This window comes from Neolamprologus multifasciatus, chromosome 18 (genome assembly GCF_963576455.1).
Source record: "Neolamprologus multifasciatus chromosome 18, fNeoMul1.2, whole genome shotgun sequence".
NCBI lineage: Eukaryota > Metazoa > Chordata > Actinopteri > Cichliformes > Cichlidae > Neolamprologus > Neolamprologus multifasciatus.
Window position 1 is genome coordinate 1,553,238 of NC_140456.1, and position 12,998 is coordinate 1,566,235.

A 12,998-nucleotide genomic window follows, 5' to 3' on the forward strand; every position below is an offset into this window, starting at 1 on the left:
AAAAGCTCCGCCCATAAAAAATAAAACTACAAACGTATTTAAACCTGGCTGATTGATCCTTCGAGCAAATTTAAAACGTCACGTCTCAAACAAAAACTCATTTCCTCCCGTCTGCTGCACTAATGTTATGGTGCAGCTCCAGCACGTGACCAGCAGGGGGCAGAGAGGAACCACATGCGGGTGGAGGATCACCTGAGGCGGGTGGAGCCGGGCACTCACCTGTGAAATGCTCGGTGAACTCCTGCTCCAGCTTGTTTGCTCGGTCGAAGGTCTTCTTGCCCTGCTCCTCCGTCAGACGCTTGTTCATCTCCCTGCAGAGAAAAACCACGTCACCTTCACGCTCGTGTGAGAACTGAGTGGCGGCGTTTCCTGTGAAGTGACTCACATGATGTTCTCCACAGATTTGGGTTTGATGAAGATGGCGATGGGGTGGAGCTGAGCCAGCTGGAGTCTCTTGATGGCGTTACCTGACACGTCCAGGATGCAGTGTTTGCCCTGAAACAGCAGAAGGAGAACATCTCAAACCGCACGCCGCCGCTAAATGAGGTCAGAGCGGGGTTAAAGGTCAAAGGGGCGTGTCGTCATTACCTTCTCCGCCACCTCCCGGACCGACTGCACGCTGGTCCCGTACAGGTGGTTGTTGTATTGCCCCGCCTCGATGAACTTGTGGTCCTGGATGTCCTTCTCCATCTGCTCTCTGGAGACCACGAAGTGATAGTCTCTGCCGTCCACCTCGTAGTCCCGCTTCGGCCGGGTCGTGTCTGCGGGCGGCGTCAGAGTTAAACATCAGGTGACACGAGCGTACAACGCATCGCCTGTTTAATGGCGTTCGGCGGACTTACGGGGGACGCAGGATCCGAACTTGTCGGGGAACTCTGAGATCAGGTCGTCGTTGATGCGGTCCTTCATGGGGCCGAGGATGATGACGGGGCGGGTGTAGCTCACTGTGGGGCAGAATCGAAGCATGTCGAATACGCAGAGTGCTGCTGGTGGTAATCAGATTACTTTAAAAAAGAAAGAAAGTCTCACCTTCCTGCTGAACGACGGGCTCGTAGGACAGCACGTACTCCTCCTGCCCACCTGCAGACACAGAGGTCGTTAGTTTCAGCGTCCGGAGCTCAGACGGGAGTGATGAAGGTGAAGAGGAGGAGAGACGGAGGAGAGGGGGGAGGATGGGATCTACTGAGGGTGGTTAGTAGGCGGAGTCTGAGCCTGCGGGATTACATCAGTGTGCTCAGGAACTAAAATCCTCACGTTAGAGAACGGCGACGGGAGCAGGAAGTTTCAGTTACGCCGACTTTGACGTCTGCACGTCTAACAGCACAAACACCGCGACTCCTCACACTCATGCTTGTTTAATCTGAGCTGCGCGAGCCGCAGTCACCTGACATCAGTGGCGGGGAACTCCAGGCCTCGAGAGCCGGAGTCCTGCAGGTTTCAGACGTGTCCGTGATCCATCACAGCTGATTTAAACGGCTGAATGACCTCCTCAACATGTCCTGAAGTTCTCCAGAGGTCATGAAGGTCATCACTGGATTCAGGTGATACCTGAAACCTGCAGGACACCTCGAGGCCGGCGTTCTCCTGTTCCTGCAGACGCAGTTTGTGCGGGTTTCACTCTCACTGCTGTGCTGCTTCAGATCTGATCAGGTTTGCTCGCTCAGCGCGTTTTTAACCGTTTATGGTTTATAACAGCGTTCTCACAACATCCCGAGTCTGCAGCGCTCGCTCGGTTACAGGTGATGCTGTTTCTGGTTTTAAGGTGAAATATATGAAATCAGTGAACGGTGCCGACATGCTCGGTGTGGCTGAAAGAGGCGCTCTCTGCGAGGCGGCAGCGTCCATGCAGCAGCGGGGGGAGGGGCAGACTGTGAGGGTGTGAGGTCATGCTGTTACTGGCCAATCGGCAGTCTGTGCTCGTTAGCGGCGTCAGTGAGGGAGTTAGCGGGTTCAGTGACAGCTCGCGCCGATCGTTAGTGTTTCCTGTGAGTCATCGAGCGGCAGACTTACGGTAGCTACTCTCGCTATCGCTGGCGTTAGACGTCACGTGTTCTGGAATCACAACACAAACAGGACAGGTCACATCGCCGTCCCAGAATGCTTTGCCCCGTGATCACGCAGGGGGACTCGAGGCGGCAGATCAATCACAGCCGTCCGACTCTTTTCAGCCCAATAATGGATTTAAAACATTTCCCAAACTTCCCAGGAGTTTTCCCTGACCTGCTTCACACTCAAAGACTCGACTCTGAAAACTGGGCGATGTGGATAAAACCAGACTGTATATAAAGGATGGAAGCAGCCACGGTGACATCATCTGTTTGCTTCGAGCAGAGCGATTTAGGCTGAACCAGGACGGCGCACTCAGTGGGCGGCGACTTCCCCTCCATCACTCAGTAAGACTTAAAACTAAAGACTGAGACACAAACTCATCAGGACAGTATCGCCCCCTGCTGGACATTAAAAAGAACGCAGCTTTAAGACGCTTCCATCCTTTATATACAGTCTGTGTTTTCAGCTCATATCCAGATAAAAAAATAAAATCAGATTTTTCTGGGATATTAAACGTTTTCTTTAGATCGACAGCTGGACAAACATCTGGAAACACCATCAAGACCTGAACACACACATTTTTAAACTGTAATTTAACCAAAAATAAAAATGTTCCCTGGTTTATTGATCAGCTGTGTTTGTGGGCGGGTTAATTTCCCGATGACTGAGCGAGCGGCTCGTGTCGGTCGCCGCGTTCAGCTTTTAGAGCTTCCTGTAAACTTGTACACAAACAGAAAAACAAAGGTCTCGTGAGAGATGAAGAGCTCCGGCCTGAAGGATCCACGAGGGTCTGTGGTGAGGAAGAGGAGGGGGAGGGGGTCTCAGACTCCACCAGGAACCATCATCAGACTCTTCAGTTTAACGTCTTTTACAGCATTAAAACTAAACACGCTGATGCGGACAGAAGCCTTCAGACACTCGACACACTGAGAAAAACTGAGATTTGATCTTCATGTTCTCGATGAAATAGAACAAACTGGATCAGATCTCCTGTCAGTCTTTAAACCCGCTGGTTTCTGTCGCGTGTTTGACTGGTTTTTGTGGTTTTCTGAGTTTTATTTGATAGTTTTAATCATTTAAAATCTGAATAATCACTTTGATCAAAGGCTGATCAGGAGTCGTTGATGCTTCGTCTGATTTTACTTCACAAAACAAACAAAATAAACTGAATTTAAGCTGAAAGTTAACGTCGTCTGCTCTAAAACACGAAGCTGCTTTTAATTCAAAACAAACAATCACTAGAATAAACCTCAAATACAAATGGGCGGCGTAAAGCTCCGCCCCCAAAGGTTTTAGGATGGAAGGATGCTCGCTTATAGAGCGAGCGGCGTCTGTACGCTCTCCGGAGGACGCTGGTGGAGACCGAGGAGGCTGATGGGAGTTTTGGGGGAGGGTGTTGAAACTTACTGTGTCCCTTGGACAGCACGTCCTCGCTGTTGTCCTGCAGCAGCCGAGTGAAGGAGGGAAAACAACCACAGACACAGTTACTGACAGAGCGACAGACTGAGAGAGCAGAGGGAACGCCGCCGGGGCGCCGCTGCAGGGCGGCCATGTTGGCTCTGGTTTCAGGTTTTAGAAACGGCTTCTGATCAGATCGCACGAGCGCGGCCGCGCCCTGCAGCGGTGACGACCGGCGCGCGCTCGGCACGCCGTCGCCACCTGATCTCTCTTCCTGTCGCCGGCCAATCTCCTTTCAGACCGCCCGCCCCGCCTCCCCGCGCTGGTACTTACGGTCGACATCGCTGGTCTCCTGCTCGCTCGCCTCTTTGCTCTTGTAGAACGGAAACTTTCGGGAAAAGAGGTTCTTTTTACGCTTGTCATTGAGAGACTGCTGAGGAAGAGGAGGAGGAGGAGGGGTGATGGAGTAAAACAAAGAGGAGGAAGAGAGGGAGATGAGGGGTGTGATGGGTGTCTGAGTCTGCGTCTGACCGGCTCACAGTTTCAACATCAAACACAAAAATCACGACGTTTAAACTAAAACACTCGGACACAGAGGCCCCGACCCTGAACGCAACCTGCAGAGCTCCGACGCCCCACTTCACACGCCGACAGTGAAGGCGGCGTCGGTCGGAGAGGAGGATGAAGGTGAACATGCTGACGACATGCAGAGACACAGCAAGCTGGGAGAAGCCGTTTGGTTATTTCGGCGAATCGGCTCGAAGACGGTGCTGATGCGATGCCTTCAAGTGCATCAGGAAAAGTCATTTATGTTCCTCCGTGTAGCAGTGAGGAAACACCGATGCTACAAACCCCAGGATTACAAACGTCCTGTGGGAGGCCTTCTCAGCTTCACGTGGTTTCTTCAGCTGCGCGGCGTTTTGGTCCGTCCACGTTCCTTAAATGCGTTTGGACGTCTTAAATTTAGCTTAAAGTTTTTGCATTTTGTTTGTCTTGAAGTGTAAATGAAAGCGTGACGTCACCAGTCAGGCTGTGAAGGTTACTGTGGGGTTATTTAAAATAAACTGATCCAGATGTGAGGCTATAACGAAACGATATCGGCTGATGTCATGGCAACCGACAAACAAATATTAGGTTTATTTAAAAAGGCAGCTGCAGTCTGAGTCCGGCATCCACCTTCTTTCAGCTCCATGTTTGGTCTCCACCACCTCACGTCTACGAACGCCAAACCTACATTTATGTATAAAGTCGTGTCCCTTTAACCGTCTGTTACTATGGTAACAGCTTGGCTCTCGGTGGGTTTATTCAAGCTTGTGCGACGACACAAAACCAAAACCAGGAGCTGAAAGGGCCTAAAAAGGCGTTCAAGTTATTGATTAGTTCAACCGCTGCGTGTCGTTCATCAGCAGGAGGCGGGGCCTGTGACATCATTAGCTCGCATGCTGCACTTTGATGTTACAGAGCAGGAGACGGAAAACAGGGTGAGGAGGGTGAGTGGTGAGGAGGAGGAGGAGGAAGGAGAGCAGCAGACGTCAATGTCAAGCGTTTCGCGAAGAGGCGGGGGGAGCAGACCGCGGGCGCCATGCATGTTCTACGGTTTGCCTCCCCGCCCTCGGTCTGCCGTGTTAGGGTGGCGGCTGGCGAGCAACGCCGTGGCGACACGTATTAAAGCGGCACACGGTTTAAAGGTGGCGGGGGAGGGAGGGGCTGCTGCGATTTGGTGAAGAAGAAGAAACGCCTCAGAGGTCGTCATGCTGTTAAACGGCCGGCTGCGTCAACATTAGTCACTCATTAGTAGGTGGAGATCAGGTGGCTGTGGCGCAAACACACAGAGGTCACATGACGCACGGCTGGCGTCAAACACCTGAGACGTGTCATCGACCAGCTCAGGATCAGCCGACTTTATTCAAACATGTTTTACCTTCACCTTAAAGTGCGACACGCCGCCATGCTGACGCTCGGAGAAGGTCAGAAAAACAAGCACCCGTCACACTCGAGGTGGCGGGCGCCGTGGGCAGCCATTTCTCTCACTGCCGGGTCTCAAAAAAGGCGGGCGGCGCAGACCGACTTATCCAGTAACGTCCGGTAACTGATGAAAACCCTCAAACCGAGTCGTTAGCTAACAGACTGAAGCCCAAAAACGTGCACGCGTGCACTTCGACCTGTACGAAGGTAACGCCACGCACGGCCTCACTAACCTGCACGTCACACGCCACTGCAGGGGAAATAAATAATGTCAGCTGATCCTGAGAGCATCAGATGGGCGGAGTCAGTGAAGTCTAAACAAGTCTGACTCGTTCTATCAGGTCAAGTCTGGAAAACTGAAGCATCTTTAAAGACGCAGAAATCAAACAGACAATAAAACAATAAAAAAATGAGTTTTAAACACAAAGAACAGAAAAACGACTTCAAAGCTTTTAATAAAAACGTCGTCATGTGTAAATAAAGTCGCGTTTCTGACTCCAGGGACCGTCCACGCCGTCACTCACCCCTCTGTCCCGAGACTTGGCGTTAAACTTCACCGTCTTTAACCTCGCCCTCTCCTTCTTCTCCACCCTGTGGGAAAGGTCAAAGGTCAGCAGAGATCACAAGGGAACCAGACTTTATACATGAATCTGTCGCGATGAGCTCAGCCTCAGAACTCGAGGGCATCGAGTGAGTCGGCGGCGGCAAGCGTTCCTCCAGAAACTGGAAGGTTTGACCTTTCTGACGACATCCTGACCTTACAGCCTAACTTGACCCTCGAAGGTCAGCTGGTAAATGTTCAGAGCGTCACTGTGCAGCGCTCGTTCGTCTCAGTGACACCTGCACAGGTGCGACCCTGACGTTTGTTTCAATAAAGTTAAAAACTCCAAACGTCCTCTCGAGCTGTGAGCCGAGCTCTGATTGGTGGAGCAGATGTAACTGGGACTGACCGTCTCTTGCTGGGGATGACCCCCACCTCCTCCACCTCTCCCTGCGCCGTCAGCTGCCTCGCCTGCCACCACTCGTCGTCGGAGGCGTTCACCACGTGAAGGATGTCCCCGAACTTAAAGTTGAGGCCCTGACTCGGCAGACCGGAGTCTCTCGTCTTATCGTAGTCGAACAGAGCTCTGAAACACGAACGACAAATAAACCGATTAAAAGCAGAACACAGGACGCCGGCACGCGAGCGCCGTCCACGCCGTCCACGCTTACGCCTACCTGACGTACAACGACCTCTTCTGACTCGTCCGCAGAGACCCAGAGCCCGAGCTGATGCTGCTGTTCATCATCTGCTCCCTCAGGTCGTGGATCTTTGCCTCAAACCGGCTGTACTCTGAGCGGGGTCAGAGGTCATCCAGGGGTCAGAGGTCACAGGAAATTACAGAAACATGTTAGAGTCTCTACAGAGGATTTTTATGAAGCCAAACAGAATCTGAAACTTTTTAAACTGGACTGTTGCTGGTTTCAGTTTCCCACACAGATCAGAGCTGAAACATCTGTGAACAGCTGGATTAATGATCAATAATCAATCATTTTAAAGTAAAAATAATCAATCAGACAAATATTTTGATACCAGCTGCTAAAATCAGAGGATTTGTTCCCCTGTTCATGCCCGACTGTAAATGTGACCATGCAGGTGCGTCCTGCTGTCCCACCTTCTGGTCTGTAGTGGGCGACGATGGTCACTGTCTGCCCGGCGTTCTTCAGGGCGGCGGCCGCCTGTTCGTGGGTGGCGTTACGGAGGTCCACGCCGTTCACCTGACAACACAAAAACAACGTCAGACGCGGAGCGACGACTCAATCGGGGAAACGAGCGGCTCAATCTGATCCAGCACTTCTCAAAAGGTGCAGCTTTTAATTTGAAAGTCAGCAGCGTGTTTGCTCGCGTGTGGCGAGCGACCTGCAGCGACTCATCACTGACTCTGAGTTTAACGCGTTGTTACGTACGGAGACGAGTCGGTCTCCTTTCCTCAGCTCTCCGCTGAGGTCAGCAGGTCCTCCGGCGAGGATGAAGGAGATGAAGATCCCCTCGCCGTCCTCCCCGCCCACGATGTTGAAGCCTAGTCCCGTCGCTCCTCTGTGAAGCACCACCTTCCTCGGCTCCCTGCAGGAAACAGCACTGCAGCCGTCAATCATCTGAAGTCATGTGAGCAGGGTCAGACTGCAGGGTGTAGCTGCAGGTGTAGCTGCAGGTGTGTTATGACAGGCTGCAGGGTGTAGCTGCAGGTGTGCACCAGCAGAGGGCGCAGCAGCTGTGCTTCAGCTACAGGTACAAAAACACTGAAATTACAGGCGTGTGCGTGCAGAGTGTTTCTGTTCTCACCGGGTGACGTCGTCGTCTCCCAGCGTGCTCTTCGGGGTCGGGGAGTAACGCCCCGAGGATGCTGGCGGAGGGAGGGGCTGACCCAGGAAGTTGGGGGGGCTGATATGGTTCTCCATGCGCTGGGAGTACGCTGGAAGAGAGAGAAGACCATTAAAACCAGTCTGATCACAGCCGCTGTGTGTCTGACGCCGAGCTGCTGCATCTGCTCGCCTGTCCGGCTCCTGTAACCACCTGATTGGCCGGGAGCCGTCGAGGGGGGTCGTAAACGACACCAGTGAGCGAGAAACAAGCACCTCCCACCTCACTGTCACATTTCTGCTGATGATCAGCTGTAACCGCGGCATCAGAGCGATCAGTCAGTTTATTATGACCTGTGACAGCAGCGCCGAGAGGATGAAACCTGAAAATAGTTTGTCTTCATTTTTAAAAACATTTGAAAGTTTGATGTTCGTCTGATCGGAAACTGTTCTCTCCACGAACAGGACACTCCCCCGGAGACTTCAGGAGGTTGAACAAATAACGTCACTGCATTAAACAGAGCGATGGTTTTACTGCCACTGCAGGAGACGAAGGGCGTCGTTGGTCCACGACTCATGAAAGGGTTCGGCTGCTCCGTTGGTTTAGACACAAACTTCAGATATAATCATAGCTGTCAGCACAAGGGTGTAGGAAGCTCTCAGTTTTAGGGAGTCTGAGTTTCACATGGATGAGTTGAGGCACCTGATGGCGTTTGTGAGAGCCGAGCTGTCAAACATCGTTCTCAGGATCGGATATTTTGTGCTCGTTCCTCGTTTGGCTTCAAACCAGCACCAGCCTGCTCAGCTCAGAGTCTGTTTTAGATTTAAGGACGTCAACTCATGATGATTACTCAGGTTATAACGTGCAACACTTCCTGCAGCCTCCGTGTCTTCCTGTGCGTTCCCATCAGTCTCTCCTCGGCTCCGGATCCTCCACAGGAGTCTGACGCTCAGCATCTCTGAGGGGTGTTTCCTTCTTTGGCGTCTCCTCAGCAGCTCGGTGCCGGCTTCCAGTCTCCGGGATGCAGGTTTGTCCTGCAGTATTACAGTTTTCAGAGCGCTTCCTGTAATTTGCAGCGAAGTGCGAGATCTAAAAACAAGGTTCAGAGCTGGGCCGTCTTCATCTCTGCTAAAGCTGCCGCTTCAGAGAGAAATGTTTTAAAGGAACCGGCCTCGTCTGCACTTTGAGGCCTGTCGTTTGACGAATCCCCGCCCCACTTGATCATCAGAGACTGCGGCGGTCCACACCGGCTCAGGGTCGGATGTCATCCTGACCACATGAGCCAGGACCTTCTAATCTGCTCGACGTCAGAGCAAAAATCCACCGCAGCGTTCAAGACAAACCAACAAGCCTTCAGCCGGGGCCGGCTCGGTTGGATTAACCCTAACCACACTCACACAGGGAACCTTTAACTCAAAACCAGGTCAGCTGATTTATGTGAGACCTCATTTATCTGGAAGATCTTAAAACAGAAAACAATTCAGGATAAAAAGTCCAGGGAAGTTTTCAACTATGGATTTTCCGACTGTTTCTGGAAGCCTGAACTCCAGAACAAACTGAAATCAAAACGTTTCTTTCTTCAGCTCGGTGCACACAGATCAAACTTTCGTGGTGAGGTCACAGGTGTGTGTGTTTGCACTCACAGTTGGTGAGGTCGGGCGGGGCGAAGCTGTCGTTCATGAAGACACTGTTGGGTTTAGCCACTTTCAAGTAGACCACGTCGGGAGTGTTTTTCAAGGCAGTGACGGCGTGTTCGTGGCTCACCTCCTCCAGGCAGGAGCTGTTCACCTGAACGCGGACACAGCAAGAGAGGAGCGGTCAGACACGCATGTGCTTTTATTCTGAAGGTCTGCTGTTTGGTAGTTTGTGGTGAAGCGCGTCTTCCCTCAATGAAACATGTTTATAGTTTATAATTATAAAATGTTATGAGGGTGAAACTTTATCTTATTGTTAAAACCTAAAAATATTCATGGTGCTCGTTCTTCACCGTCAGCAACTTCCTGTTTTTATTTGTTCTTTATCACTGAAACCTGTTTCTACTATTTATACGTGTTGGTTGTTTATCAGAAATATTTTACTTTATTTTAATTTATTTTATTTAATTATTAACTCACTGACCATTTTTAACCTTTTATTCTATTTAACTTTTATTAGTCTCATTTTTTTCCTTTTTTAAAATAATGTAATTTGTTTGTTTTATTTTTATTATTTAAATCAGGCTTTATTGGTTTTAATTAACATTTAGTTCTTTTTGGTTTATTGATTATTTAAAATTAATTTAATTGGATTTTTTTTCTTTTTTTAAATATTTTATTTATTTATTATTTATTTTCTGTTAACTTACAGCTCTTTCTTTTAATCGCCCATTTTCTGTTTTTATTGTTATTTTAATTAATTTCTAATTGTGCTTCTTTTTTCAAATATAGCATTCTGTCTTGTGCGTCTATTGATTTTTTTTTGGTCTATTTTTGTTTTTATTTATATTTTCCGTCTACTTTTAGTCGTCTTTACTTCATGTCATAAGTTTAAGCTTGTCTGTTATTTTTTTATTATCATTTCTAATTTTACTGGTTTCAAATTTGAGTCTTTATTAGGTTTCATAAATAATGCCATCAGAGCTTTTCTTAATTATTTTATTGCACTGAATGTTTGTAACTCGCCTGCTTCACTTTCTCGTGTTTACTCTTTTAGTTTTGGTGTAAATAATAATTCGTCTGATTTCTCGTGTTTGAACCGGGTCCTTACAGCCAGCAGTTTGTCTCCGATCTGCAGCCGCCCGTCTTTATGAGCCGCTCCGCCTTCGATGATCTTGGTGACGTAGATGCTGTTGTCGCCGGGGATGTGCTGGTTCCCCACGCCGCCCGCTATACTGAAGCCGAGACCTGCAACACAAAGAACCAGAAGGTGCCGGGTGATCAGACGGGAAAACGCTGAAGCATTCTGGGTAAAAACCCTCAAACTCTGAAGCATTCTGGGTAAAAACCCTCAAACTCTGGAGTCTGGCTCCGACGCCTGAGCGTCCTTCACAGGGACAAACTTTAAACAACAACCACCCCACGAAACGCGCCGCTGCTGGTTTAACACGGGAACCAATCAGGACACATAAATGCACAGAAGCATATTTCAGGATGTTTCCGTGGAAACCGAGGCTTTGTTCTTGAGCCGGGCTCCTCGTCTGAATAATCATGAGGCCCGCGGGGATTTCACTAAAGCTCCTCAGCAAGCGGAGACAATCCAGCAACACGGCCGACACACATCCACGCCATCTGCACAGAGCTGCGGCCGTGAGCCAAAACATTAGGAACACTCACAGGTTTAATAATGTGCCTGCGCTCAGAGCGGGCGCCTGACCTGAGCAGGGCGCCTGATCTGAGCGGGCGCCTGCTCTGAGCGGGCGCCCGCTCAGGTCAGGCGCCCGCTCAGATCAGGCGCCCTGTCTGAGCGCAGTTTAAGCCTCCACGCTACCTTTGGGTCCTTTCACCAGCTTGATCTCCATCACTTTCTCTGAGACGGGTTTCCTCCTGCGGACGTAGAGTCGGACCAGAGATCCCGCCTCCTTCAGCGCCTCCACGGCTCGGCTGTGGGTCACGTCCCGAACATCCACCTCGTTGACTCTCAGGATGACGTCATTGACCCTGAAACAGAGCGTGAACACCCCGCCGTCAGTCAGGTCACCTCCTTCAACAGAAACTGATGACGTCACAGATTTTATTCTTTCATTTATTGGAGCTAAAGCAGGAAGTAGAGCCAAACCACGGATCCAAACTTACAAACAGTTTAAAGGAAACCTGAGACTCTTCGTCCTCATCATCATCACCTGGATCAGGTGTGACAGACTTTCTGCATTATGAATGAGCCATGAAAGGCTGCAGGGCACCGCGGGGGTCCGGCTGTGAGGACACCACCTCTGACTGCAGACGAGGGACAGACGTCCTTCTCTCACTGCGTGTTTTCATACGAGCGTCAAGCTGACCGACAGCTGAGCTAATAAAGTTTGTGATCTTAGGTTCATGTTAGAAACTGTGTGAGTCTGTCCCCACGAACTGCTCCCTGATCAGCTGAACAGCCGGTCAGCAGCTACGCTCTAAAGCAGCAGCCTGGAAGCAACTGCTGCAAAGCATTCTGGGTGTTGTAGGATATCTGAGCCCTCCTCTAATGAGGTGACGGAGGGATCAAAAAGCCGCTCAGACATCAGTCGCACCTCCTTCACCAACAAACAGCTTCCTGCTGCCTCACCTGAGCCGTCCATCCTGCGCCGCCGCTCCTCCGGGGATCACTTTGGTGATGAAGATGCTGGGGTCTTCACCGATGTGAGGGTTGTCGGTGCCGCCTGCGATGCTGAAGCCCAGCCCCGAGTTTCCCTGGAAACCACAGTATTAATAATAAAGATTCACACTTCCTGCCAGCGTTTCACAATAAAAGCCTTCCAGGTGACGACAGAGCGACGATGCTGCTGAGCGGTGGCGACTGAAGTTTGACGCCGTGTTGGAAAACCTCGAACCGCAGCCGAGAGGAGCAGAAGTGACAGCTGGAACAACGAAGTGTGAACACGTCTGCTACGCGAATCCGGCACGAGTTTGCACCAATCAGATAACATCAGCGAACATCCAGAACCCGAGAGCGTGCACCGGCTCTTAAAAGTGTTTTTTGTTTCTACCTTCACTGGTTCAAATACACCGCTGTAATTACCCAGCATGCCGTTCTGCACTGATATTTTATAAATGTGCAGTTATTGTGTAGAATGGCTGCTTCCTGCCGCGTCCGGCGTGTCCGCTGCTGTGAACGATTCAGTTTGTGTCATGTGTGGAAACATTTTGGTTGTGATGATAAAAACAACAACAGCAGACAGAACGACAGGCAGACCAGTTTTAAAGCTGCGCTAATAATTTGCACTTAAAGGAGCAAAATTAGGACGAGAACAAAAGCAGGAAGACGGTAACAATGTGGCGGATAACACCAGAGGCAGCGAGCAGGATTAAAACAGAGCTGATTAAAGAGAAACTGTTTGTGTGAGAGGATCAGAAACTTTTGTTTAACAGAATCTGGTTCATTCGTCCTCGTTTACCCTGAAATCTCAGACTGTCGGAGGTTTGGTGCAGGCAGCGGAGGTCCATGAAAGCAGCGCCCCAAAGTCAAACAGAGCATCAGACGCGGCTCGTTTATGTGGCTCGTAAAGACGCGACGGAGTTACGGCGGCTCTCGCGGCGAGCAGCACGGCCGTCACTCACGGGGAAGTAAAAAGTAA

General features: G+C 50.3%; 1 protein-coding gene across 11 annotated transcripts in view; it reads right to left on the bottom strand.

The window, feature by feature from the left end:
* dlg1b (discs large MAGUK scaffold protein 1b) overlaps positions 1-12,998 on the bottom strand; it is a 100,682-nt gene that overhangs the window by 2,472 nt on the left and 85,212 nt on the right. For 5 of the 11 annotated variants that reach the window (XM_085140621.1, XM_085140624.1, XM_085140623.1 and 2 more), the window contains 17 exons: positions 11,990-12,114; positions 11,219-11,388; positions 10,499-10,635; positions 9,397-9,541; positions 7,736-7,865; positions 7,360-7,516; positions 7,068-7,170; positions 6,631-6,745; positions 6,363-6,539; positions 5,937-6,003; positions 3,781-3,880; positions 2,011-2,052; positions 1,030-1,080; positions 843-944; positions 589-761; positions 386-495; positions 220-311 (listed from right to left, as the gene is read on the bottom strand). In XM_085140621.1, coding sequence (XP_084996747.1) covers positions 220-311; positions 386-495; positions 589-761; positions 843-944; positions 1,030-1,080; positions 2,011-2,052; positions 3,781-3,880; positions 5,937-6,003; positions 6,363-6,539; positions 6,631-6,745; positions 7,068-7,170; positions 7,360-7,516; positions 7,736-7,865; positions 9,397-9,541; positions 10,499-10,635; positions 11,219-11,388; positions 11,990-12,114 — 1,996 coding nt within the window. Of the gene's footprint in view, positions 1-219; positions 312-385; positions 496-588; positions 762-842; positions 945-1,029; positions 1,081-2,010; positions 2,053-3,456; positions 3,491-3,780; positions 3,881-5,936; positions 6,004-6,362; positions 6,540-6,630; positions 6,746-7,067; positions 7,171-7,359; positions 7,517-7,735; positions 7,866-9,396; positions 9,542-10,498; positions 10,636-11,218; positions 11,389-11,989; positions 12,115-12,998 lie in introns of all 11 variants that reach the window. The other 6 variants (XM_085140622.1, XM_085140632.1, XM_085140629.1 and 3 more) reach the window with 3 other exon arrangements.